General features: G+C 63.0%; 1 protein-coding gene across 3 annotated transcripts; it reads left to right on the top strand.

Moving 5' to 3' along the window:
• The first annotated feature begins 6569 nt into the window (after nt 1–6569).
• Nucleotides 6570–26694, top strand: CSPG4 (chondroitin sulfate proteoglycan 4). 3 transcript variants are annotated; one of them, XM_048081497.2, is made up of 10 exons: nt 6570–6785; nt 15358–15521; nt 16312–19881; nt 20107–20586; nt 20843–21019; nt 22679–22877; nt 22997–23128; nt 23221–23375; nt 23634–23817; nt 24202–26694. In XM_048081497.2, the coding sequence occupies exons 1-10, from the start codon at nt 6698–6700 to the stop codon at nt 26091–26093; spliced, it is 7041 nt and encodes a 2346-aa protein (XP_047937454.2). In that variant the 5' UTR covers nt 6570–6697; the 3' UTR covers nt 26094–26694. The 3 variants fall into 3 exon arrangements, with proteins under 3 accessions (XP_047937454.2, XP_047937453.2, XP_047937455.2); XM_048081496.2 differs by lacking the exon at nt 6570–6785 and adding an exon at nt 10916–11567; XM_048081498.2 differs by lacking the exon at nt 6570–6785 and adding an exon at nt 13275–15086.
• Nucleotides 26695–27098: the final 404 nt, after the last annotated feature.

Raw genomic sequence — 27098 nt, 5'->3', positions numbered from 1 at the left:
TTAGAGCTCTGCAAATGTCCTTTGCATACCCAGGAAGGTTTTTCTCCCTCTCGGAGCGAGCGCACTTTGAAGCCCTGCCTCCCAGCCCCGCACGCCGGCCGTACCTGACCTGCTTTAATTTTAGCCTTGCCTCAATCTGCCACCAGCTCATTTATTTGAAGCCGAGAGCTCTCTGTCTCTCAGCCACTGGGCAGCTCAGATGCTCTCCTTACAATTGCCAAGCCCCCCGTGCTTGCCACGAGTTGCCCCCCGTGCGGGCACCGCTGCCCTCCGAACGCAGCAGGGTCCCCACAGCCCCATCCCGCAGCACAGGTGCCAGCATTTTGGGCATCACATCCACAGCTTCCCAGGCTGAAAATAAGTGTGATGGCTGGGAGTTTTAATCTCTTAGACCCTGGAAATCAGCCCCATCTGCACCCAGGCTCAACTGCAGGGTGATGCCTGGGGGATTCACAGCCCCCTCTGCCCCGTGCCACTGGGGGTTTGACTCTGCTCAGGGGTTCTTCCGGCCATTCCCATGCTTCTGAGCCATTTGGGAACACGGCTGAGAAGCAATTTGGAGCCCCTGGAGATGGGACCGGACTTGGCATTGAAGGCGGAGGGGTGAGCCCACTGCCGGGGGGTGGAAAAGAAGCGCCTCTATGCGCTGCTTCTCCTGCTGTGCCCGGGTCGGGAGAGAACCCGCAGCCCTGCATCCTCGCACCCAGCACCCCAGGGCCATGCAGAGGCTGGGGAAGCACCTGGAGAGGAGCCGCTGGAGGCTGGGGCAGGAGGCCCCCTGGGGAGCAGCCAGCCCCAGCCCCGAGCCGCAGCCCGCTGCACCAGGCAGCCATTTCGGGCGGCTTCTGCGAGGCGCTGGGCTGCGCTACGCATCCTGGAGTGCCATCTGCTGGCACCTGGCCCCACCGAGACGTCCCCAAAATCAGCTGGGGTGCGGGGCATCCGGAGGATGGCCCCGCCGTGGGGAGCCTCAGACCTTGCTGTGCCCCAAAAACCAGCCCAGGGAGCCGCAGGCAGCCCCAGTGCCCCCCTCTCCACTTCAGTTCCCCCTCACCTCTCCAAAAAGGCAGGTTTTTTACACGATGCCAGGCTCCCAACCGCTTACTCCATTCTGCCGCCCTGGCCAGCACATGCCCATGTGTTTTGGAGAAAATAGCCATGCAGTGATCCCACAAACTTTCATCTCCCTGCCAGCCCCCGGTGATGCTCTGTCGGGGCTGGGATGTTAATTGCCAAATTGCTCCCCTATTTATTTATTTATTTAACAGCACAGCACCCAGCTCTGTGGCTGGGGGATGGTGTCATTATCATTTCACATATGTTAGCTTTAAATCCCCAATAATCCCCCCCGACCAGAGCCCATTCCAAGTGAGCAGTGAAATCCAATTTCGGATCCCATTCTCGCCAGCTGTGCAGCTGGAGCCTCCTTCGCGAGGGCACAGAAGTCCCATGCAGCATCCTCACCCCTCCGCAGCTGCCCTGGGAGACCTTCCCCAAGAACAGCACCGAGGCCGGATTCAAAGCAAACCCCAGGAACGAGGAGGGAAGAGGCAGCGAGGCCAGGAGGTGAGGCTGCCCCGATAAGCAGCACGAGCAGGGCTTTCCTCGCCCCGCGCTGCCCTCCAGGGAGGCCACCGATTAAAGCTGCCACTCGCATCGATCCAGCAGCCTGCCAGGCAGGGGAAGGGAGGGCTGCCATGTCAACACGTGCAGGGAATTGGAGGGAAAAGGAGCTTGCAGCATGTCAGGAATGTTTCTGTCCCCTCCCCAGAAATTGAGCTGGCATCCCTGGCTTCCCCAGGATGGTGTTCGCCTTGCAGGTCCCACGTCACCAGCTGCAAAATGCCAGGAGCAGGGAGCAAGAGGACAGGAGGGGTGTGAGGAAGGGCAGGACGATGGCCCCAGCCCACCAGAGAGCACAGGATGCCTCACATCTCCAGTCATTTTGGTCTTTGCACTGCAAGCTCACATTTCCCAACCAAAGAAGTCTTTCGAGTTTCCCCCATGACCAATTCCCCCTCCCACCCTATGTCCCCTTCCCACCGCTCTCCCCCGAGCACCTGCCACACTTACAGGGGCACTGATGGGAACCACGCACTCCAAGAGCAGCCCCCATCCCCTCACCGCACACATCCTGGCAACACAAAAAATCCTCCAGGAATGCGCCCAGCCCTTTTAACAAGCGTAGAATAAGAATAATGATGTTCTGAGGAAGAATTAAGAAGTGTGATGTGCCTCCAGCATCACCCGTGATGGTGGCACCGCTTTTGGGAGCCCGCAGGCACACCCCTGCGGTGCCGGCAGCCCCACGTGCCATGCTCACAGCCCACCCTGGCCAGGGGCTCCGGATGCTGGGGGAGCTCCTCAGGGGTAAGCAGACCCCGGTACCCCCCAGCACTGGCTCAGCTGATGAATGCCTGCCAGGGAATAAGGCAGGAGCCTCCCTCGAGTTACCCAACCGGGGTCCCCCGGGAAGCTAGCAGGTGGGTCGGTGGCATGGGGAGCACCAAGGAGCTGATGGGAAGAGGCTGGAGACATGAGCATGTCCTCGAGGAGCCCACCAGAGGAACGAGATGCTGCCAGGAGCGAGGCTCTCGTTACTATGGCAATTAGCACAGCCTCCCAAACCCCATCGCGTGCCATGAGACAGCGGCAGGCGAGGCGCACGAGCCACCCGTGCCACCCCGTGTGCCACCCCCGGGCACGGTGCTCAGCTCCAGCCCCCCGCGTTGCCTGGCACGGAGCCTCCCGCTGACGGGCAGGTTTAATTGAATGTTGCTGCCTTTATGTTTCCCTTTCCGGCAAATAAAACCAGAGCAAGATAAAAATATATGATGCTTAAAGGGGACACCGCCAAGGCACTTTTATCGGTTTTAATTTGCCTTTTATTCTCCGTTTGTTTGTGGCACTGTCTCGCAAAATAGCATTTTTCCCCTGGCTGAATTCTGTCATTTTTCCAGCTGGCAGCTGCTGATCCAGGGCCCTCTCCCTCTTCCGTGCCCCATGCAAGGCACCGGCTCCAGCACACAGAGCCTGGGGGTAACCCACACAAATCACAACAGGGCGAGCACCACTAGAACCGTGCTTTGACTTGGGAGACTTCCCCATCAGGCACCAAATTCTGGCCAAACTGGGCAAATCCAAGGGCGCAGAGGTGCTGTGCCTCTCGGCAGGATGCTGAGCACTGCTCTGGGGGTAAGACACAACAAGGGTCCCCCAGCCAGGAGCTGCCCCTCCTGAGCTAGGGAAGAAAAACGCCATTTGTCCCACTCTTGTGATCATTATGGCAAGCCTGAAGGTTTAATTTATACCCCAGCTCCCGGAATTAACAGCTGGAAAGAGAATATTAGCTTTCGGTTAAAAGCTGGGGATTTTTAGCCCCAGAGCACGAGAAATCCCAGCTACTCTGCCCCATAAATTTTGGGGGAATTTATGGCCACCAGGACCCAGAGGTGGAAATCCCAAGTGCTGCTTTGCAGCTGGGTTTGATAGGATGAACGAATGCAGCATGGGGAAGGGTCTCTCAGAGCCCAGAAATCTCCGTGCCACCACCTCCCCACACCTCTCCCCCTGCTCATTTCACCAGCTGGGTGAGAAGCACCTTCCTCATCCTCCCGAAGGCAGGTGGGTGCCGCAGCAGGGAGGCCGTGTCCCCTCCTCCCCTCCCCGGCTAAGCCGGGCCAGGAGGGGCCACCTCCCCCCGGGACAAGCCGCAGGGACGCCCCCCGCCTGCTGCAGCCCCCTGCCCACCTGGGCCGGGGGGTCCCCAGCTCCTGTCCCCGCAGCCGCGGTGCGCTGGTGCCACCTCCTGGGCGCCGGCATGGGGACGGCACCGGCACCCTCCTCTTCCTCGGTGCCCCCAGGCAGCGGCTCCCCCCCCAGCCCAGAGCCCCCCCAGGCCCTCGGGAACGGCTCTAGCAGGCCGGGGGCTTGCTGGTGCTTGGGGCAAGGAGAGGCTCCTCCGTCTGGAGCAGCTCCCCAGGAACATACGGGTCAGCATTCACCCAGGGTGAGAATTTGGACGCTTCCTGGAGAGGTCCCTGTGCCTGCTGGCACCACAGCGCAGCTCAGCTCCTCTTCCAAAGCACCCCAAATCCAGGCTAAAAATAAATGGGCTTTATCGATTTCCTTTTTAGTGCTGGGAGTGATGTGTTCGGTGCTCAGGGAAGAGCAAAGTGTTTTACTCAAGGGGAAGTACAGCCGCAGCACTCCCAGCCCCAGCGGTGCGGATACAGCCCATCTCACACCAAGCCCCATGCACAAACCACAAGGAAACCAGGAGGCTTTCTGCCCCATCACCCTGCACAGCTGCTGGGGGTCACTCCAGCTCAGTGCCTTTTTGGGGCTTCAAAACGAGCCCCCATGCCGGTGCACACATGGGGGAACACCCCAAGGCAGTGCCAAACCACTGACGGGAGGTGTTTACTCACCATGCTGCAGGCAGCTCCTGAGCCCCATCCTGACCCTCCAAGGGTAAGGCACGGCAGGACAAGGCTCAAAAGCCAGTAGCAGGCACCACTCCCCAGCCCAGGCACCTCCCCTGCAGGCACGACCCCATCGCACAGCACCTGAGATGTGCAGGACACAGCCCAGAGCTACAGCACGCCTGCCCCTGGTGAAGAGGAACAAAGGCTGAAGGCACCTGAGCTTAAACACATGCACAGGTGAGACCCCACATGGGGTTGATCGGGACAATTAGCACCTCAGGGTGCTCTCGGGGCCCTGAAACTCTCTGGGGAGCTGTTTCTGACCAACACGCTTCCAAACCCACAGTCCTCAGATCCCCACAGCACCCTTTTCCTCGCCCACCTCCCTCGCCCTGAGACGGGAGCCGTCAGCCTCACGGAGCAAGCCTGCAAGATGCGCCCCAGTCCCTGGGGGACCCCCCCACCCAAACCCTTGCACATCTGCCCAAATGTTGCAAGCTTCCCATCGCTTTCTCTCTGAGCAGGTAGCAGAAATATTCCTGGCCTGGGTCAAAAAAACCCTCGTTGATGTCCTACTCCTGGGCCAATGGGACTGTGGCCACGCTGCACGGCGGGGAGGTGCCCGCAGCTGGCACCGTGCAGCACCCCGGGCCCCTCCAGCAGCCCCCATCCTGACATCCTTTCGGCCAGGTCGGACCCAAACTCCGTGGTTTGGTTCCTATTAAATCATGGGAGCGCTTGGGAAGGCAGCTGCTGAGCAGCTAAATCCCAGCAGCATTGCTGAATGCGCTCCCTGCTGCCAGCACCGGATGGGACACCCCGGCCAAGGGCCGGCGGCGCGCTCCAAGCACCGCTCGCTGCTCTCCCCCTGCAGCCGGCTCGGCAGGGCTTTATTCCCCGCTACGGCCCTGCACGATGCGAGCTCGGGGCTCCCTGGCAAGGACAGGAGCTGGGACCCTGCTGGGTGCCCCTGCCCTGCCCGAGCATCGTGTGGGTTGGGTCCCCCAGCGCCCCGACCCCGCTGGGTACCACTTCCCCAGAGCCACCCTGCACCGGCTGTGCCATCGCCTCCGCCAGATGCTGGCTGGGGAAGGGGACAAGAAGGGCTCGGAGGGATGTGGCCTGGAGCTGGCCATGAGTACCAATGGCGGTGGATGAGCCCTGAGCATGTCGTCCCTCCATCGGTCCCAAAAACTGAGGGGGAAAGCCGGGGACGGAGAGGAAGCGAAGTGAGGCAGAGCTCCTGGCAGAGCCTGAGATAAAAGGCAGGAAGGGGAATACTTGGCAAAATTGAATCTGTACAAATCAGCAAGTCTGGCTAATATGTAACCCACAGACTAAATAGAATTAGCTAATGAACTTACCGAGCCCCTGACAATTATTCATAAATAGTCAGTGAGAGAATGGCACATCCCAGGTTTATTTAATGTCTTTATTAATGATCTGAAAGCAAGAGTAAACAACACATTAATTACGTCTGGAGAAGACTCTGAGCCGGAAGGTGTTGCAAATGCTGCCAAAGACAGCAAAGTCACACCACGGGCCCTAAAGAGGTTAGAAATAAACCAGCAGGGAACAAGCCGTGCGTAATCCATCAGTAAAAGGTGTCTCGGGGGGAAAGGGACCTGAAATATTGACGTCTGAGCGGAAGGAGATGTGTGCTGCACAAGGGCTCAGCGGGAAGCCAGGAGCAGGTTTGGGGAGATGGAGAGAGGGGCTCCAACGTGAGCCAGAGCAGGGTGAGGGCTCGCAGGGTGGGGACATGCTGTCACCAAACGGGTCCGAGCTCTCCCAGATGTGTGCACCATCGGCTTGGCCCCAGGGAAGGTGGATGCCCAGGGAGAAACCACGAAGCCCTTTTCCGAGCCTTTCCGCCCTGCATCACCCCGATGGCCCTAACCCTGTTGTAGGACCCTCGAAGAGCCCCTCCTTTGGGCAGCAGTGGGCAGGAGGCGTTGCAGTGAGCAGAGAGCACCCAGGAGCACCCCGCTTCGCCCCGCAGCCTGGGCACCCTCAGGACAAGCACCGCCGCTCCTCCCCGTGCGTCGCCCCAGCGGGAACAAGGGCGCTTTGATAGCAGGGTGGGTCGGGGATCGGGAGGCCACTAGCCCTTTAAGAGGGAAAATTTGTAATCCGAGCGAATTCCTCCTTTCTGACAGGCAGGAGAAGCCGCAGGTCCCTCCCTCGCTGCACTTTATTAAATATAGTAGTAGCGGCAGCCCTCGGCTGGAAGCGGGCGCTGCCGGAGGCTGCTCCGGCCGGGAGGCACCATGGGCACCCGAGGCAGCCCTGCCACGCTGCTGCTGCTGCTGCTGGCCTGCCAGCACGGTCCCCTCCGCGCGGGACCCCCAGGCGGAGGTAAGCCCCCGTCCCACCACCCTGCTGCTGGAGCAGCGAGGGACAGGGGGACGCTCGGCGGTGGAGGCGCAGGGCAGAGCGCGGGGCTGGCTGGGCTGGGAGTGAAGGGGACCCAGTGTGAGCACCCCTGGGTGCCCTCCAAGGAGCTGCCTGGTTTTGGGCAGGGTGTTTGCAGCCTGTCCCGCTGGAGGATGAGCTGCTGGGGCTGCTCGGCAGGGCTGCTGTGCCCCGTGTCTCCCGGGGAGCTGCACGCCCATGTCCTGCCGGCTGCTTTCCCAAGGGTGCTGGGTGGGATGGGGCCCGTGCGTCTTAGCGGTGCTAAGCGGTGGGTGAGGAGGGAGCTGAGCAGCTTCACCAGGGCGTGCTTCACCGCTTGGCTCTGCTCTGTCTGTCTGTGTGTCCATCCAGTGCGCTGGGGTGGGCGCAGATCCCCAGCGTGGGGCATGGGGCTTGCCTTGCACCACAAGGTCTGAGCGCATGGCTCTGGGCACCCCACAGCAGGGTGGGAGCAGTCGCTGGGGGGCTGGCAGTGTTGGGGGGCATGAGGGACAGCAGGGACTGTGGTGGGGTCCGGCCACCCTGGGGATGAGTCCTCCCAGTGTGCCCAAAAGCAGAGAGCAGCCCTGGGGCACCTCGCTCTGCCATCCCCGTTCCCTCCCCGGGGAGCAGGTGGCCTCCCAGGACTTGCTCCTCTCCCTCCAGGCTTGTTCCTTCTTTCCTTCATGCACCAAAATATTAGGATGCCTGGCAAGCTGAGTGGAAAAAATCCCTTTGTTAATGAACAGAGTGCTCTTCTTCCTTCCAGCGCTGACCTTTAGGTCCTGGACAGGGCTTCCACCCCGTGGGGCTCTTGCCTGCTCCTGTGCGCGGGAGAGCTTCAGGGGCTGCCCTGGCACCCTCCGGAGGTGCAGACACCCCTGTGGCATCCCAAAATCACTGGGAGGCCACTGCCAGGCTTGAGCATGGACAAGGCGCAGGCATGGCTTTAATTGGCACTGCCAAAACCCAGAGGTTTGCCCCCAAATACCACCCGAGGCCAGGGCGCGGCTCCAGGGGGCAGAGGACATCTGCTAGCGCAGGCCCTTGGGGCTGAGAAGGGGAAGAGGTTTTGCACCAATTTCCTGCCATGCCCAGCCCGAAATGGGCAGCCTGTGCCCATCAGCTGTATATCGAAAAGGAAAAACACCAGGAAGTTTCTCCTCCTGCCATCGGAGCGCGAAACTTTAGCAAAGTGCTTAGAGAGCAAAAAGCGCCCGATCCCCCAGCAAGGCCACCAAAAAATGAGTCCCCCAGTCCTCGTGCTGGGGACTCGGTGGGGCCAGGAGCTTCCTGGGAAGGGTGCTGGAGGAAGGGCAAAATGCAGCCCGTGTCCATCCCTGGGCCGGCTCTGTCACCTGCCTGCCACCCGTGGATGTCACCCCCGTGCTCGGAGACCCTGCCTCTCCTTGCTCCGACGCTCAGCGAGGGCACCGCGTGCTTTGAGGTCACGGCTCCGGGCAGCTGGAAAAGTTTCCAGCTGATGGGAACGGACAGGAAAAAGTCTGACAGAGGGGGAATGCAAACTGGTATCGTGGGAATCGGGGAGGAATATTCTTGTCTCACTCTTATATTTAGCAGCGGAGGGCTGCAGGCAAATGTATAATAAGTGCATTCCTCCAAGATCGCAGCTCGGGGTTAACCTCAGCCCGGAGGAACTAACGTCAGGTTGCAGGCTGCCCAGGAACACGGCCTCATGGGCTTCAGCAGAGGATGTGTGTCTAAATTAGGCCCCAAGCACAGCTTGGCCACAGCGCAGCCCTTCCCATGCGCCTGCAGGCACCAGGCTCTGCTTCGCTCCTTTTCGGGACTCCCCTGGCGTCAGCAGGCTTGTGGCTTTCCTCAGCCCCCAGCTTTCCCTGGGAAAGCTCCTCAGCTCAGGCTGGAGCCGTGCCCACGTGCCCGAGACTGCCCTGTGTCTGCACACCTCGTGGAGATGTGGAACGAGAGGCTCCTCATCCCCAAACCATGCCCCAAAACCTTCCCATCGCCACCGTGCCCATCCCCGTGGCTGGGACAGGGCGAAGGGAAGGGGAGAGCTCAGACCAGGAGCAGTGGGAGAGCTTCCCTCCTCCCGAAGCAGATGTTCCTCTGCGCTGCTCCTGGAAAGTCTGCACGAGGACGGAGGCTTTCAGTTAACGCACAGCCCCCGGAGAAAAAGGAAGCCCAGAAGAAAGCAGCCTCAAAAAAAAAAGCCACTAGTTACCAAGCTGCTTTCACACAGGTGGATTTTTGGCCAGGCCTGTGCTTACCAAACACGGCCCCAACATCCCCGGACACCAAGCAGCTTGTGCAGGGAGCAGCACTGAAACGGGAGCATCCATGCGGGGTGTCCGACGGCTCCGCGCCCTTGGGCGCACGGCACAGCGCCCCGGGGAACCGCGCCGCGCTCGGCGGTTGCTCTTGGCTGCCTGACAGCCGGACAGACAGCCGGTAGCAGACAGCAAGCACGCTGGGGAAGGGCGGGCACTGCTAAAAACAGCAGAGAAAGCCACGGGGAAAACCACCCGGCCTCAAGGTGGCCGGTCCCAGCACGTGCCCGCCAGCGCCGGGGAAATGAAAGCCGCATTCATCCAGTGCCACCGCGCCGAGGGCCCGTGCGCTGCCGTGACTCAAGGGTTATTAAAGGAGCCTTTATGGGCCGTGAGTCAGGGAGGGATGGGCACCGGGAACGTCCCATGCTGCTTTTGCCCAAATCTTGTTTTTCTGGCGGTTGTTTTTCCTGCCGGCCGCACGGTGCCATGCACACCTCCCATAGCCGGCCAACAGTTTGAAGGGGAAACCGTGCGGGCAAAGGTTGTTTTGCCTCATCCCATCTCTTTGGTCAAGACGTCTCTCTTTTATTATTTTTGGTTTTGGGGAAAATAAGCCCAAATCCGCACATTTTCGGAGCAGAGCTCTTCCCACATAGACATCTGCCTTGGGATATCAGAGATGTCGCATCCCATCCCACAGAAACCCGAGGGTCCTGGGGGTCATTTCCTCTGGGAAGCGGGGAACACGAGGCTGCCGGAGCCGAGTTTTGGCCAGCGGTAGCTGTGGCTGAGAACAGCCTCCTGCCCCGGGGGGACCTGCTCACGCCTCCCCGCACCACCAGCCCTTTCCCCACGTATGTGCTCCCAGCTATAAATAGAGGGCGGGCGGGCAGGCGTTTATTTTCTCTATAAACACCAGCCCTCGGCTTGTTTCTCAGAGATGGGAAAGGCGTGGGGCTGAGAAATCCCGGGCTGGGGTGGGAGGGCAGGGTGGGGAGGGGGCCCCTGACAGCCTGAGAAAGGGGAGAGGAAGGATTTCAGCTGCTCTGCTACAGCCAGACCACCCCAAATCCCTTTCCTGGGTGCGCTGGATGAGGAAATTAAACCCGCAGGTCGCTGCTGGCACAGCTTTGGCATCTCCCCCCTGTGCGCCCGCACGTTTGCTCCTCTGGATCTCCTCTCCCCCCCCAGCCCCAAATTTGGCTGGTGCATCCCCGTTGTCCTGGCGCTCCGAGGCCGATCCGTCCCACGCCAGGCTGGGAAGCGGCTGCCGGGAAGCTCTCCAGCGGCGGCCGGGCTGTTTGTTTGCAGCCGCGCATCGCTCTGGTAACATCCAGCCCGTCCTGGGTGGATGCTCGGGAGCCTCTCCAAAAGGGGCGCCCGGCTCCGCTGCCCCTGGGGGCAGGTCAGGGTGCGGGGCCGTGTCCCCGTGCCCAGACAGGGGGCCGTGTCCCCGCTCCCAGATAAAGGGACTGGCCGGGCAGCTGGAGCCCCAGCACGGAGCTCACCGCGAGCAGGGTGGAGTTGGGAAAAGTTGGCAGCCAGAAGGCGAGAGGCAGCTCGAGAGAGCGAGGAGAGGGGAAGAAAGAAAGAACAAAACCCGTCTTGGGATGGTTTGGAAACCACGTCCTCTGGGGCTGATACAAAATTTCCAGGCCAACTTCTCCTGGCAGAGGGAGATGCAGCGAGCCTGAGTCACGCTGCCGGGGCCGTCACAAAAGCCCCATTTAGCCGCTGGCCTCCCCAAATCCTCCCACTTTCTCCCCCCCCCCCCCCCCCCCCCGTTCTCCTCCCAGAGCAAAACCTCCAAGCACCTCTTCCAGCTCGGGCTGCCTCCCCGCATCCCTCCGGATCCGTTAGCACACAGAATTAAAGCCTCCCCATCCCGGCCTCCCTGCTCCAGTCTGGGGGGTGCGGCAGGGGCGGGCAGCCCCCTCCCCATGTGCCGGACACACGGATGCTCATCCCCAGGTGTGACCCACGATGTCACGCTGCGCCCCAGCCACCGGGATGTTTAACACGTGTGCAGGGTGTGCTCTTCCAGCTGCACACATGTCCCCAAAGGGGCAGTGCTGGCAGAGCACCCTGGCAATTTTTGGGGGTCCCCGGCACCGTGGCGGTGCTGCAGGGGCAGATGCCAGCGCCGTGCCCTCCCCTCGGTGGCTCCATGCAGGGCAGGGCAGTGCAAGGAATGCCAGCAGCACTTGGGCTGCTTGAATCATGGCAAAATTACGCTGGGGAAGCGAGGGCCGGAGTGATGAGGCTGCGGCCAAGGCTGCTGGACCCATTTCAGAGCAAAGCGCTGCGCCGCCTTCCTCCTGCCGGGGCTGTGCGGGCCGAGTGGGGGCCACGGCTGCGCCTGACCCCGAAGTCCGTGGGCTGCAGAAAGGCATTTTTGTGCGGGAGCCAGGGCAGGAGAGCGGGGAGGCAGAGAGGGAGAGCAGCTGGGAAGGAACTGCAGCAACAAACACAGGCGGAGGCTCTCGTGGAGGTAGGGGCGGGTGCTGTGGGGCGAGCAGGACGTGCAGGGGAGAGCGCGGTGCCTCTTCCCTGGGGGTCTCCTCCAGCGGCCAAAAAAAGGGGGTGGCGAGGCTCCTCCGCAGCCAGCGGCGTTATCAGAGGCGGCTCTGCTCTCTCTGCTTTCCAGCAATCCCTGCTGCGCCTGGAAAGCGAGGGCGGGAGCGAGGAGCAGAGCCCCGCTCCCTGGTCCGACTGCGGCAGGGTTTGGGAAGCGCGCACGGCCCTGGCACGAGGCCGTGGGAGCCATGCTCACAGCCTGCAGGAGAAAACACAGGAGCAGGGATGAGGAGGAAAAGCCTTCCTCCATGCCACGGGCTCTCACCGATGCCAGCAGGGGGGGAAACGAGGCAGCAGCTCCTCCAGCTGCTCCAAAAACTTGCTGCAGGACATCCCTGAGGTCCCCGTCGAGATCGGATGCTCAGGGCCAGCTCCCATGCCGCCCAACCCTGTTGCACAGGGATTTCCCCGCTGTACCCATCTGGGGTCTCTCGTCAGCCCTGCAGCCAGCAGCCCCCAGCCCCCCCCCCATCCCCAGAGGGGGCTTTGGGGCCCCCCTGCTCCCAGCCGAGCCCCAGCCAAACCCCGGGGCCTCTGCGCACCGGCTGTGTTTGCCTTAGCCCGCCTCGCAGGCTGCTCATTTCCTTCCCCGGCCATAAATAAAACCACGCCGTAAAACGAAGGGAATGTGGAGCATAATGCAGCCTTTCTCCAAAAAAACCATCAGAGGCGCGGGGCAGGCGGGGACCTCTTCCTCCCGCCGAGACCCCTCTTGTCCCCAGCCCCATCCCGCAGCTCCCGGGGAGGACGAAGCCGGGGGCCACCCACGGCGGAGGCAGGAGGGCTGGGTGAGCCCGCTGCCTTATAAAGTCACCAAAACCCCGGCCCCGAGCGCCTGGGAGCCCGCTGACGCTGCGGAGGAGGAATGCACCAGGCTGGGGCGTCCCGGAGCAGCGGCTGCCAGCGAGGGGCTCGCCAGCCCCGGCACACAGGGGCTGCTTGTTCGGGGCGAAGCACAAACACCGGGCTGTTGGTGGGGACAAGGAGCCCTCGCTCCACACCTGATTTTCCACCCCAGGAAGGCCGGGGCAGGGAAGGGCTGAGGACACAGAGAGCCTTTCAGGTGGGGTGTGCACGCACGAGGCGCCCCCGGCCCCCGCCCTGGAGCTGGGGGTGCAATTAAAAGGTTGCTTTAACGAATTCCAGTCCCCTCCCTGCAAACACAGGCGGGCGCACGGCCCCTTCCTGCTCGGGCAGCCTGAATGAAGCCTTGTTGAGCAGCCAGGCTGCCTTCCTCTGGGCAGGCTTTCCTCCACTCGTCCTCAGCATCCTTCCCAGCGGGGACGCGGTCCCCTACACCCCAGGCACAGGGGAAGGATGTGTGTCCCCCTGCCACAAGCACTGCTTGTCCCAGCGCCGTCCCCAGGCACTAGAAAACAGCCGGAGGGGCCCAAGCAGCTGTGTTTTCGATGGAAAGGGGACGAGGCAGGGGGAAGCAGGCCAGGGCATCCCAGACCCGGCGCGTGGCCGGCGGCTGGGGCGGGCGCCCAATGCACACAGAGCCCTCGCTTGTTCGCCCGGCCCCAGAGGAGCGGAGCACGCCCGGGGTTTGCTCAGAGCCTGGCTTTTGGCTTTCCTCCTTGTTATTTTCAATGAAAAAAAAAAAAAAAAAAAAGAAGAAGAAGAAGAAATAAAAAGACAGTGCAGCCTATAATCTGCTGGCTGCTGGCCGGCTGCTCGGAAACTGTGACGGGGGCCCCACTCGCCTCCGCAGCCGCCTTTCTACGGGGCTGGCGAGGCGCAGGGCAGCGATTTCCTGCGGGACCCTGCAGCTGGGAACGGGAATTATTTTTAGCCGGGGGGAACGGGGTGGCCAGGGGCTTGCCCCCGGATGCGAGGATTTGCTTCTCTCCACGTGGGGTGCGAGGGCCAGCCGGGGCATCCCCTTCTGGGGACAAGACGGCACATTTGTCACCCTCGGCTTTAAACCACGGTCCTGACAGCCTGCTGCAAGATGTGAGAGCTGCCTTCGAGCACCTCCTGGCCGGGCTGTGGAGCAGAGGGGTGCTGCAACAAGGTTTGAAGACAAACAGCAGTAACTCGCATTGCTCTGCTGCCGGAGAAAAATCCCAGCGCCTTCTGCAACGGGGCAAGGGTCCCCTCCCCTGCAAGCAGCATCTCTCCCCTGGGCATCGGCGCTTTTGGCAGCCTTGCGCTGTTTTTCAGCAACATCTGAAAGCCACGTTTGTTGGGCTAGGGGAAGCCACAAAAGCAAAGGCTCGGTGGGAGCTGGAGCCATGCACGCACATGGGGGAAAGCTCAGTGGGAACCAGCACGGAATGTGCAGGCGAGGTCTCCTGGGGCCCAAATGCAATGCGGGCGGGCGTGCCTGCGTCCCATGCCTGTGCAGGGAGAGGGAAAAGCCTTTTGCAATGTGCTGCGTCCAGCGTGGTGCCAGAAGGGCCATCGGGCTGGTTTTGCAGAGACCAGCAGCGGGAGGGAGCAGGTCGGGAGAGGACAGCAAGGCTCCGGGAGTCACTGGCTCGGGTGAGGAGGACGAGGAAGCCAAAGTGACACTTGCCAACGGCATGCACAAGGACCAGGAAATGAGCAGGCTTGAGTAAGATGTGCTGGCAACCCTGAGCGACCGGCTGGCCGTTAAAGCGGGCGTTGGATATTTCCATGCTGCCATTCCCGCCCTGCCCGGCGTGGGTGGGGTAAGGCTCCTTGCAATGCCCTCACTGCTCTCCCGGACCCCAGCAGAAAGCTGAGGCCCTTCCTCTGCTCTCAGAGGTGGGATTTGGTGTCAGGGCAAGGAGGGCTGCAAGTTCTGAGGCCGCTCAGCTGTCCCCAAAGTGCTCAGACTGGAGACGCTCCGTGGAGAGCCCAGAGGAGCATCCCTCCACAGGGCACAGCCTGGCCAAAAAGCACAAAAAGTCGCCTAAACCTCACAGAGCGTGGCCTGAAAACATGAGTTCCCCCCCCTCCCAGCACATCTTCCCCAGACTTTTACATCCTACAGGTCTTGACAGAGTTAATGCTTCATCCCGCAGGCACGGAGCTAGCGGTGCAGGGAGCGCCGCGGCGCGGGGCCACATCCAGCATGTGCTCCGCACGCGGGTGCAGTGCACACACATGCATTTAGCCAGTGAGCAAGCACCACCGCTGTAAAATTAAGCTGTGCCACACTGTGGTTACCTCGTGCTTTTCTTCCTGCCAGCGCCCTGTGACACAGTCCCTGGTCTCGCGACCGCATGCCATTGTGCTGAGTCCGCTGAGGGCTCGCATACGCTGGGTGCTGAACGCCTTCCAGCGGCAGCTCCAGCCGAGCACGCTCCCACATCCACATATGGATTGCACACACGCACTGCACGCATTTATTCCTCCGGATCTGTCAGAGCCGCTGCCTCCGGGGCGAACCTTAGCAGCGGTTCGACGCTACGGGGAGCTGTTTGAGAACGGTGCTGAGCGGGGAGAGGATTTGCATGGCAAGGTTTCCCATTCTTCCTGAGGGGCACGGGGGTGTCCGAAATGGACAGGACTCCTTAGGCTAACAGCACACCTCCCTGCACGTGTTCAGGGGGAGGCTGGAGGCTGCAGCCTTCGGGCCCCATCGCGTGGCCGGCGCTGGAGAATGCAGCTCCCAAACGCGCAGCCCAGCGAGGGAAGGGGCCTGGGAAGGGGGCTGAAGGCTCACAGCACCCACACGGCCAGGGCTGAGGGTGCCTTTCCCTGCCTGACCCTCTCCTTTTCCCCCTCCGCAGCCTCTTTTTTCGGGGACAGCTACGTGGAGATGCCGCTGGCGGACGCCTCGCGCACGGTGCGGCTGCGGCTCCAGCTCTACACCAGCCAGGGCAGCGGGCTGCTCTTCCTGGCTGCCGGGCAGCCCGACCACCTCCTGCTGCAGCTGCGAGCCGGCACCCTGCAGGTTGGTACCGCAGCTCCCCGAGTCCCTTCGGGGATATTAAAGATGGGGAAACAGCCCCCAGGTAGGGAAGCTCGGCCATGGGAAGCGTCTTGGACACCCTGATGCCAGCACCCCGTGCTCATTGCATGCTCAGACATGGCACTGAGCACCCTGGAGTGCAAGGGGTTGGGGAAGGGATGGGCCAAGAGGACCAGAGAAATGAGAGGTCTCCACCCAACGCCCCCATCCCACCGCAGGCCAAGCGCAGCTGGGGCGTGGGAAGGGAGCGGGACAGAAGAACAAAATTTCCTCTTGTGGTTACACGGGGCTGGTGCCCACCACATAGGAAAAAAAGCAGGGAGCATCCAAAGAACACATCCCTGCTTCCCCAGAAGCTGCTGGGCTGGGCCACGGACCACATCTGAGCACCAGCAAGCAGCTGACCGGAGCTCCCCAAGGCAGAGCGCGTGTCTCAGGGCCTGCTAGCCAACCCTCTACTTAGGGAGGCTCCGGGCTGCTGCTCGTGGGGACGGTGCCCACCCCATTTCTGGATTATAGAGCGGACACATGCAAGCCTGCTATTTCCCCTGCCAGTCCCCAGGCTGACGGCTGGCGGGGCTGGGAGCAGCCCAGGCGGTGGGGAAGGGGCTGGGAGATGGAGGAGCACGCAGGGGCAGAGCAGGGCAGGGCACGTGGCAGTGAGCAGAGGGACCACAGCGTTCCTAAACCCCCAGGGATGGGTCCACGCTTTGTCAGGAGGGTGCTGTGCACGAGCCCAGGTGCTGACCCCACTTGGTTTCCTTCCCCCAAGGCCAGGCTGCGGCTGGGCTCAGAGGAGGTGACGCTGCAGTCGCCAGCGGAGCTGCAGCTGGACAACCTGGCGGTGCACGACGTGGAGCTGCTGGTGGAGGACGGCAGGATGACGCTGACCATCGACGGCCTCTTCAACAGCTCCGTGGACATCCCGGGGCCCGTCCGGGAGCTGGACATTCAGTACGGCCTCTACGCTGGTGGCACCAGCGGCCTCAACCTGCCCTACCTCGCCGGGGCCAGCTCGCCCTTCAGAGGCTGCCTCCACTTGGTGACATTCAACGGCCTGGATGTCCTCTCCCCGCTGTCCTCCGATGGCAGCTCCAAGGTCTTCCACGAGGTGCAGGAAGGCTGCAGCACGCAGTTCTCTGCCGAGCCCGAGGACCCCTTTGGGTTCCTGGGGCCACAGTCATACGTGGCGTTCCCCACGTGGGACGCGAGGGAGGAAGGGACCATCGAGTTTGTGGTCACCACAGACGTCACCCACGCGCCCCTCATCTACCACGCGGGCACAGAGGATGACTTCTTCTACCTGGAGGTCTCCAACGGGCGCCTGAGGGGCTTTGTCAACAAGGGAAACGGCGTCGTCGTCCTGCACAACAACGTCTTCATCAGCGACAAGCAGCAGCACTATGTCAAGGTCTACACAGGCACCCACAAGCTCGAGATCCTGATCGACTACTACGCCTCCTCCACGTCCAACCGGGGCATCAACAACTACCTGGACCTTCGGGGAAACCTCTTCATCGGAGGGCTGAACGAAAAGGCCTTGCAAGGGCTGAGAGCGCACCGCCTTGCCTTCACCTCGGCGGGCACCATGAGCAACACTTCCTTTGTTGGCTGCTTGGAGGACCTGCGGATAAACCTGCAGAGGAAGAGCCTGCAGGATGCCGTGCTGACGAAGAACATCGTGGCTGGCTGTGGGAAGTCGGACCATGACTATGAGGACTACGAGGAGGCGTACGAGCAGGACGAGGCGCCCACCTCCCCTCCGCCGGATGCCTGGCCAGCAGTGGAAGGGTGCCGGCCAGACAGCAGCTTCCCACCCGCCTTGGCCAACATCAGCAGGCTGCTGCACATCAGCCCCCTCGTCCTCTCTGAAGGGGGCACGGCCTATCTGGAGTGGAAACACGTCCAGCCGACGGTCGACTTGAGCCTTGCGAACATCCGTCCATCCCAAATTCTCTTTACCCTCGCCGGGGACCCTCGGCACGGCCAGCTGGAGCTGGACGTCCCCGGGTCCAGGAGCAGGAAGAAGTTCACCTTGCTGGACGTCGTGAATCGGAAAGTCCGGTATGCCCATGATGGCTCCGAAGCGCCCATGGACCAGCTGGTGCTGGAGGTGACGGTGGCCGCCCAGCAGGGCGTCCCCGAGTGCCTGCGGCAGGGGCAGAAGTACGTGCTGCCCATCATGGTCAGCCCCACCAATGACGCCCCGCAGGTGATCTTCCCCCACGGGAACCAGATGACCATCCTGACACACACGCGGAGGCACCTGAGCACGGACACCCTGCAGGTGCTGGACGACGACACCTCCTGCGACGACCTCGAGTTCCAGCTGCACGGCAGCCAGAGGCTGGACGAGGGCTACGTGGAGTACGACTTCCAGCCTGGCGTGCCCATCGAGGAGTTCTCCTGCAGGGACCTGGAAGCAGGCAACGTAGTCTACGTGCACCAGAGCGGGACAGACTTGCAGCTCACCTTCCAGGTGAGCGACGGCTCCGTCCCGAGCCCCGTTGCCACCCTGAGGATCCTGGCCATAGAGCCCGACATCCGCCTGCGCAACAACACCGGCCTCTCCATCTCCCAAGGGGGGGCTGCGCGCATTTCCACAGCCAACCTGTCCGCCGAGACGAACGCCGTGAAACAACGGGTGCCCATCCTGTACAGCCTCACGGAGCCCCTCAGGTATGGCGAGGTCCAGAAACAGGGGAGCACGGGAGGGGAGTGGAAAAGAGTCGAGTCCTTCCAGCAGCAAGACCTGGAGCAAGGGCGCATCCAGTATTTCAGCACAGATCCAGAGCACCGGCTGGAGGATGTCGTGGAGAAGCTACGATTCGACGTCCAGGTGGGCCAGAAGGTCTTGCCAAACAACACTTTTCTCATAAGCATTAAAAGAGCCACCATTAAGATGAAGACCATGGTCCCCCTCCAGATGAAGAACAAGCGGCACAAAAACATCACCAGCAAGGAGCTGGAGGCGATGCTGGAAGACCCAAACTCTGCCCCAGTCCCTTTCCGCTATGTGATCATCCAGGCCCCCAGGAAGGGAAACCTGGAGCTGCTGGGCAGCAGGCTGACCGAGGGCTTCGCATTCACCCAGGAGGACCTGCAAAGAAACCACCTGAGCTACAGCGCGACCGTCAGGAACTCCCAGCAAGCTGAGGACGCCTTCCAGTTCCATGTGCGCGCCGGTGAACAGCACTCTCCCGTGTACACCTACCCCATCAGCATCGGGGGGGACCCCGACGCGCCAGACCTGACCAACGTCCTGCTGATGGTGCCGGAGGGGGGCCAGGCTGTCATCTCCAAGGACCACCTGTTTGTACAGAGCCTGAACAGCATGGACTACCTCTACGAAGTGATTGAGGGGCCAGCCCACGGGAGGCTGGCATGGGCCGCGTCCCTTGGCAGGGCATCCGGCGAGGAGATCACGGAGTTCACCAACGATGACATCCTGCACCGCCGGCTGCTGTACCAGCACGATGACTCCGAGACGCTGGAGGACGACATCCCCTTCGTAGCCACCAGGCAGGGCGAGGGCAGCACCGAGCCCGAGGCGGAGGAGGTGAGAGGGGTTTTCAGGGTCTCCATCCAGCCTGTCAACGACCATACCCCCGTCCGGGCGGTGAGCAAGGTGTTCAACGTGGTGCGCAACGGGCAGCACCTGCTGACAACGGATGACATCGCCTTCACTGACAAGGACTCGGGCTTTTCCGACGCGCAGCTGGTGCTGGCCAGGAGGGACATCTTGTTTGGCAGCATCGTGTCCGTCGATGACAGAAGCCACCAGCTCTATCGGTTCACCCAGGATGACCTGAGGAAGAAGAAGATCCTCTTTGTCCACTCCGGGGCTGACCGGGGCTGGATCCAGCTGCAGGTCTCAGACGGCCTCCACCAGACCACGGCCCTCCTGGAAGTGCAGGCGTCAGAGCCCTACATCAAGATAGTCAACAACACCGGCCTTGCCATCCCCCAGGGGAGCCAGGGGAGCATCGACGCCTCCGTCCTCAGCCTGGAGACCAACATGGACATCAGGTCGGACGAGGAGATACGGTTCCTGATCACCACCCCACCGAGGTGGGGGGCCGTGCTTAGAGGGGGGCAGCCGGTTATGGCTTTCTCCCAGAGGGACCTGCTGGCAGGAGAGGTCTCCTACCGCCACAACGGGAGCAGGAACGCCCGGGATGAGCTCCAGTTCACCGTGGAAGCAAACGAGGTGGCGGTGGAGGACACGCTGGCCATCACCATCTTCCTGGACACCCACCCAAGCCCCCTGCACATTGTCAACAACAAGGAGATACACGTCTTCCAGGGGGAGGCGGCCGAGATCAAGCAGGAGCACTTACTGGTGAGTATCCCCCTCTCTGCTTGTTCCCCAAAACCCACATCACCTCCCCGGACACCAGACTTGCAGGGGGGCTATTTAACCCCCACCTGCAATGACCAAAGGACTTGTGCCCACGTCAGGCTTTGCCCAGGGGCAGAGCCCAGGTCTGGCTTTGCCATGACCCTCAGAGCAACCCCTGGCAAATGTCGGCCCCACACTCACACCGTGCCTCCCCCACGCTCCCAGGTGGCCCACGAAGAGATCCCCCCCCAGGACATCGTCTACTTGGTGAGCAGCCCCCCGGCCTCCGGCTTCCTGGTGATGGTTCAGCACGGCCGGGACTCGGACGAGCCGCCCAGCCTCGACCCCGTGCAGTCCTTCACCCAGGAGGACATCAACAGCGGCCAAGTCCTCTACCTGCACTCCAAGCCAGAGGAGGAGCGGGACCACTTCGTCGTGGATGTCACAGCGGGGGGGGCAGACCCCCTGGAGGGGGTGGCAGTGAGCCTCAGCGTGCTCCCTGCCACCATCCCCCTGGACGTCGGCAACCTCACGGTGCCGGGAGGAGGCTCCGCCGTCCTCTCCACAGCCGTCCTCAACATCCCCAGCGACTACTTCGTGGCTCGTGGCGTGGAGTTCAGGGTGCTGGAGTCCCCCCGCTTCGGCACCCTCCTGAACACCAAGCTGCCCGAGGAGGAGAGGCTGCAGAGCTTCACCTGGAGCGAGGTACGGGGCTGGGGCCACGGGGAGGCTGCAGGGGGGCTGCCCCTGGGATGGAGGGTTTTAGGGTGGCAGGTTCACCCCGTCCGGGTCTGGTGTGGTGGGAGGAAAGCCCAAACCCAACGCTGGGGGCCACGGGGAGGAGATGCGGGCAGAGCACCGGTGCCAGCCCCTCTCCCTATCGTGGTGCCGGGGCCGTGCCCAAGGGCCGTCCCCCCCCGCGCCCCGCAGCCGGGCCCTTCAGCCAGCCCCTGCCCCGCAGGTGGAGAACCAGGAGGTCCAATACAGGCAGGACGCGCCCCGGGCTCGGGCCGACAGCTTCACCCTGGTGGCCAACGCCTCCGACAGCGGCCGGCAGAGCCAGCCCCGCACCATCTTCGTGGCCATCGCGCCCCGGCGCACGGCGGGGCCCCGGCTGCGCATCAACGCCGGGCTGCAGGTAAGGGGCTGCGGGGGGGCACCGGTAAACAGGGGCTGGGGCCGGCCTTGGAAGGGCTTCTCCGACTCCTCCTCCTCCTCTTCCTCCTCCCCCGGCGATGCTGAAGCTGTCCACAAGGTGGGAGCATCGTTCCGCTGCGGCGGCTGCTGGCGGCTGGCTCACGCAGCGGGGCTCAGGCGGGTTTCTCACCGCTCCTCGCGCCCTGCTTCCCTAGCAGCCCCCCCTCTCCCACCCCAGCAGGGATACCCCAAAGGAAGGCGGAGGGGGGGCTGCCCTGCAAAGTTTGGGGTCCCCATCCGCAGCCAGCCCATGGTCTGCCCATGCTGCCCTCGACCCCAAAGCCCCCCCCAGCCCAGCAAAGGCAGCCCCCCTCCAGCAAATCCCTTTTGTAGGGCACTGAGCCCCGCTCTGCCCCAGCTGTGCCCAAACCCCTGCAGGGTCGCGTTAACCCCTCCTCTGCCTCGCAGCCAGCCCAGCAGCACAGTCACTCGGAGAAGCTCTACCTTCCCTCCCAACCACTATAAAACCATCAAAAGACAGGAAAAAAATAATAATAATAAAAAATACACCCAGAAGCACAGGTTTGTCCTGCGCAGGACAAAGCAAGCAGCATGCAGGAGGGGCCGCGCGTGTGTTTGCGCTCCCAGAGAGATGACTTCAGTGTTTAAAGGTCAGCCCGGGCCCGGCACGGAGATTGCACAAAGCTTCCCCTGCTGCACGCACGCCAGTGGCAGGGTGCAGAGTCCACACGGGCAGGATCAGGCCCTGCGGGCTGCGCTCCCTCCTGCCAGGAGGGTGGCTGGATGCCACCAAGGGAGGCTTCTGCTGCCCTCTGCGCTGCGCTGCCGTGCTGCCGGCGCCGTTTCGCTGCCTCCACGCCAGCTCTCCCAGAGTGCAGAGGTGACACGGAGTGTGAGCAGACATAATAAGCCAGAAAAGGAGGGCAGGAGCGCAGCTTTAATAATTCAGAGCGGATGTGGGGCTCGGTGTGCTCGGCCCCGCTCAGCAAGGCTGCCCCCGCGCAGCGCTTCCCCCATCCCGCCTCCCCAAAGCTGCGCTTCCCGGCCTCTCTCCCCCAGTCCCGCGGGGGCTGCTGACGGATTTGATTTCACTGCCGGCACCCACACCCACTCAAGAAATGTTTGGGGATCGGCCAGCTGGAAAGTGAGGAGAAAAGCTAAGCTAACCCGACGCAGCTGGCTCTGGGGAGGGCGCGCAGGACCTGACATCGCAGGAATAATCCTAATCCTGGTGTCTGCGGGACAGGGATGGGGCAGGGGATTAGGAACGGGGCATAGTGCTGCCTCCTGCTCACCTTCATCCCCCTGCAGCCCCAGCAGAAGGAGCCCCAGGGACTGAAAAGCCCCTTGGGGAATGCAGGTGCTGTGGGATCGTGGTGGCAGCGTCCCTGGACATGGGTGGCACGGCTGGCTGCGGGGCGGCATGGGCAGCACGCACCCTGTACGTGCTGGGAAACATGGGCACGGGGTGATGCAGGGCTTGGGAGGAGGCCAGGGCACGGGTGCTTTGCCCAGCAGATGCACAAGGAGCCCTTGTGTGGCGCAGACATGCCTCCTGGTGCAAGGCACCAGCACTCAGGGACGGGCTGGGGATGGCCGGGGTGCCCCGGGGGGGTTACAGCCTCTCCCTGTCCCCCAGCTGCGGAAGGGTGCCACGGCCACCATCGGCCCCCAAACCCTGCGTGCCGAGGACGAGGACAGCCCGGCGGCGGAGGTCACCTTCTCCATCCAGCCCCCAGTCAATGGCAAGGTGGTGCTGAGGCCGGCGCCCGGCGTGGAGGTGCGGCGCTTCACCCAGGCGCAGATCGACAGCGGCCTCGTCCTCTTTGTGCATCAAGGTACGTCCAGGACGAGGCGTCCCCTGGCACCACTCCTGTCCCCAAGCCCTGTGGCACCGAGGTCCCCCTCGTGCCAGGTTAGGGGGCTGCCCCGTGCCCCAGCTCCGCACTTTCTGCAGGGCCCCTGGATGGAGGCTTTGCCTTCGACCTGTGGGACGGCGAGAACCTGTCCCCTGGGCACTTCTTCCTCGTCAGGGCGCAGGGCGAGGAGCTCAGCCTGGCCAAGAAGCAGAGCCTCACCCTCTGCCCAGGTGGGTAGGGGGCAGCGCGCGGGGGTCCCGGCAGCCAGGCTGCTCTGGGGGCAGAGGGGCAGGGTTGATGTCCCCCCCGGCGTGTTTTCCAGGTGCTCTGCAACCCCTCACGAGCGAGAACCTGCAGGCGGTGAGCAGCAGCCCCACCAGCCCCACGGCCCTCTACTACAGCATCGAGCAAGCCCCGCGCCTTGGCCGGCTGCGCACCGCCCGCGGGGGCGAAGTCAGGAACTTTACCCAAGCCCAGGTGAGGTCTCGCCTCCTCCAGGAGACCCTCCATCAGCCCCACAGCTCGGGGGTCCCACCCCATTTGCTGGGTGAAAAGCTCCTGCCGGAAAGGTGCCTCCTTGGTGGAGCCAAACCAAGTCCCCGGCTCCAGCACTGGCACCAGCAGTGACAGTCACACCACGGCAGCCAGAAATGAGATGGGTCATGGCATCACGGCATCATCTGCTGGGGTTATTTTGCCATTAAGCAGAAATGAGCGAGCTTTCTCCCCTCCTAGGTGGACGGCGGGATGATCTTCTACCAGCACGAGATGCCACAGGAGCCCTTCTGGCTCGCCCAGGACGCCATCCGCTTCCGCGTGGTGACTCCGACCTCCATCTCCGACTCCTTCATCCTGCTCGTGCTGATATCATTCGAGGCAAATTGCCCCCAGCGCTCGACTCAGTTATGGAGAAATGCAGGTAAAAAAAAAAAGGAAAAATCAGCCCGGGGGATGGTGCGGAGTGTGGCTGGAGGAGAAGCAAGGGACAAACAAGTTCTCCTGAGGTTTGCACAATCCGCTCACTCGGGCAGGGAGGGGGGGGATTGTGCAAACGTCAGGAGAGGCTGTTTGTCTGAAGGAAAAGCACAATTGTACAACTTCCCATGCTCCCTCCAAGCATGAGCTCTGATACCACACCGACATCTGACAAACCACGTCCATCCTTTGCTGGCCCTATCCACGCAGTGCCTTCCTCCCGTTGTCTTGCCAGCCTCATCAATCCTATTTTCCTCCCCCATTCCTCTCCATTTCTTCGCATCCCTCCGTTTCTGATGCCGCTTTGGGTTTTCCCTCCTTCTCCCAGGCCTCCGGCTCGCCAGGGCTGAGCGGGCAGAGATCGGCACCTCGCTGCTGGACGCGTCCAACCTCCTGAGCCAAGTCTCAGTCCCCGAGAGGGCCGCGCACGATGTCGTCTTCCTGGTGACGGGGCTGCCTCTCCGCGGGCAGCTCTCGGTGGCCGGCGTGGTGCTGGGGCAGCCGCAGCCCTTCTTCCTGCAGTCGGACCTGGCCGCCGGGCGCCTGGCCTACACCCACGGCGGGGACGCTGCCTCTGAAGACCGCTTCCAGTTCCAGGCTTGGCTCCGGCCCCGGGCGCAGCAGTCCCTCCGTCCTCCCCGCCACGGGGTGCTCATCTCCGAAGCTTTCAACATCACGGTGAGCGGCGGCAGCGGGAAGCCACCGCGGGTGGTGAAGCAGCGCCGAGCACTGCAGGTCCTGCACGGCTCCACCGTGACCTTGTCCCGGGAGTACCTGGACGTGGCCGAGCTGGAGGGCTCCCCAGAGGACGTGGTCTACACCCTGCTCCAGAGACCCCTCGCTGGCCACCTGGCCAACGCACACAACCCTCAGGTGGCCGTCGAGCGCTTCACCCAAGCAGACATCAACGCCGGCCACGTGGTGTTCGTCACCACCACCAGCAGCAGTGTCCCCGAGTCCTTAGCCCTGAGCCTGTCCGACGGCCACCACCCGGCCACCCTGACCTCGCTGGAAGTCGTGGTGCTGCCCGCAGCGAGCCCGGTGCCGCTGGAGGTGCCCCAGGAGGTGAACAGGGCCACCCTGACCCCCCGGCACCTCCCGGGGGAGGGCGATGCCCTGTACAGGATCACCAGGGACCCGAGGTTTGGCCAGGTGCTGGTCAACCAAAAGCCGGCGCGGGGCTTCTCGCAGGCGCAGCTGGACCACGGGGAGGTGACTTTTACCTTCACCCAGCTCACCTCTCCCCAGGACAGCTTCCAGTTCCTTGCCACATCGCGGGGAGTGAACAGGAGCGGGGAAGTGAACGTCACCGTCCGCGCCCTGGTGACGGCTCGGCCGGGGAGCGTGTGGCCACGGGGCACCACGGCCCTCCTGGACACCCGCATCCTCGACGCGAGCGAGCTGGCCAACCGCACCAGGAGCGTGCCGGTCTTCAGGATCCGCAGGTCGCCCCACAGCAGCCGGCTCGTGAGGGTCTCGGGGGACCCAGGGCAGCCCCCAAGCCCGATCGAGACCTTCAGCCAGAGGGAGCTGGAGCAGGGGCTGGTGGGGCTGGAGGTGCTGGACGCCGGGGACACCCGCCAGCACCCGCAGAGTGACAGCTTCCTCTTCGAGGTGGCGGCTGCCGGCGTGCCACCAGCGCTGGCAGCCCTGGAGTACATCACCGAGCCCTACAATGCCTCGAAAGCCTACGGTGTCACCCTACTTGTGGCCCCGCCAGCGCCATCATCCCCGGTGCCGTGGCCCCAGGGCACGGCGCGGAGCGGCCCCAACGCCAGCGAGGTGGGCATGGTGCCCCCCAGCGCCTGGCCGGGCCCCGGGGCCACCGCCAGCCCCAGCCCCGTGGAGGGGGGCACCTTCCTCAGCTTCATCGAGGCCAACATGTTCAGCATCATCATCCCCATCTGCCTCATCCTCCTGCTGCTGGCCCTCATCCTGCCGCTGCTCTTCTACCTGCACAAGCGCAACAAGACGGGCAAGCACCACGTGCAGGGCACCCCGTCCTCCAAGGCGAAGAACGGGGCCGTGCCGGAGCAGGAGACCTTCCGGAGGACGGACCCCAACCAAGGCATCCCCCTAACGACTGTCAACTCCCTGGAGGGCAAGGGCGCGGGTCCCCCGCCCCAGGGCACGGGTCCTGGGGTGCCACCAGACCCCGAGCTCCTCCAGTACTGCCGGACATCCAACCCCGCCTTGAAAAACAACCAGTACTGGGTGTGAGGGGCTCAGGCGTGGGGGGCACAAGCGGCCGGACCCCCCCCAGACCACCCCAGAGCATCACCATCACCACTGCCTCCTTCTGGCTCGCCTCCTCCCCCGCAGGAGCCGGCACCGCGCGGGCGCAGGAGGACCCTGGGGATGGGGGGGCTGCCGGTGTGGCCCACCCAGGAGCTCCAAATCTCCGGACAGCTTTGGGCAGGGGGGCACTGCAAGAGGGGAGGGGGGGGCCAAAGGCCAGCGCAGCCCTGGGGTGCTCGCCTGGGACACCCAAGGGTGCTGGGGGGGGAGCAGGGGGGACCGGCATGGGCGAGCAGCTCTGGGCGCGAGAGGGAGGATGACGAGCGGCTTGCACTGAGTCAGGCTTGGGATGAAGCTGCCCAAATCCCCCAGGGCTAGGCGGGCTGAGGCACTGGAGCAGAGGCTCGGAAAAACCCCGTGGCCAATGCCGAGGGACTCCAAGGGGTCCCCACCCACTTGGAAAAAAGGCTCGGAAGCCGGAAAGAAGAGCAGGACACGGGACCTGACATGTTTTCCCACTGTATACTCCAGGATGGCAGAAGTGCAGGGAATAAAGTGCCTTTTCCCGAGGGGCATCCCAAAATCGGTCTGCCCCAGCCGCCTCCCTCCCAGCGCCGCTCCTTGCCAAGCCTGGCGAGCTGCAGAGCAGCATTTGGAGGTGGCAGGCCGAGCCCCGGGCTCTGGCTCAACTTTTCCCCGGGCTGACGGCCTGAACGCTTAAATAGAAATTATCCGAGGAAAAACTGAGTGCTGGGCTCAGGATGGGGCCCAACAAAAACACCCCGCGGGGCTGCAGCCGAGTGCCTCCTGGCGGGGCACCTCCTGCTCTCAGCATGCTGCGGCAAGGCTGAAACGCCGCCGGGATGTCCCATATCCCCTTCCATCCTAGAAAAATCACTCTGGGGCCGCAAAGCCGGGACGTTTGTAGGACCAGCCCTTTGCCCAGCTGCATTTATGACCCGCTATTTGCCGTCCTGCAGCCGTCGC

Source organism: Anser cygnoides, chromosome 11, assembly GCF_040182565.1.
Source record: "Anser cygnoides isolate HZ-2024a breed goose chromosome 11, Taihu_goose_T2T_genome, whole genome shotgun sequence".
In the NCBI taxonomy this organism is placed as follows: domain Eukaryota; kingdom Metazoa; phylum Chordata; class Aves; order Anseriformes; family Anatidae; genus Anser; species Anser cygnoides.
This window is presented reverse-complemented; position numbering and strand designations above follow the sequence as displayed.

What these genes read in the sequence shown, in the direction of transcription:
- CSPG4 (XM_048081496.2), top strand. Translation starts at nt 11,297, where the DNA reads ATGGCAAAATTACGCTGGGGAAGCGAGGGCCGGAGTGATGAGGCTGCG. An exon ending in TCAAGCAGGAGCACTTACTG is followed by an intron (nt 19,882 to 20,106) that starts GTGAGTATCCCC and finishes CCACGCTCCCAG; the next exon opens with GTGGCCCACGAAGAGATCCC. An exon ending in GGAACTTTACCCAAGCCCAG is followed by an intron (nt 23,376 to 23,633) that starts GTGAGGTCTCGC and finishes CTCCCCTCCTAG; the next exon opens with GTGGACGGCGGGATGATCTT.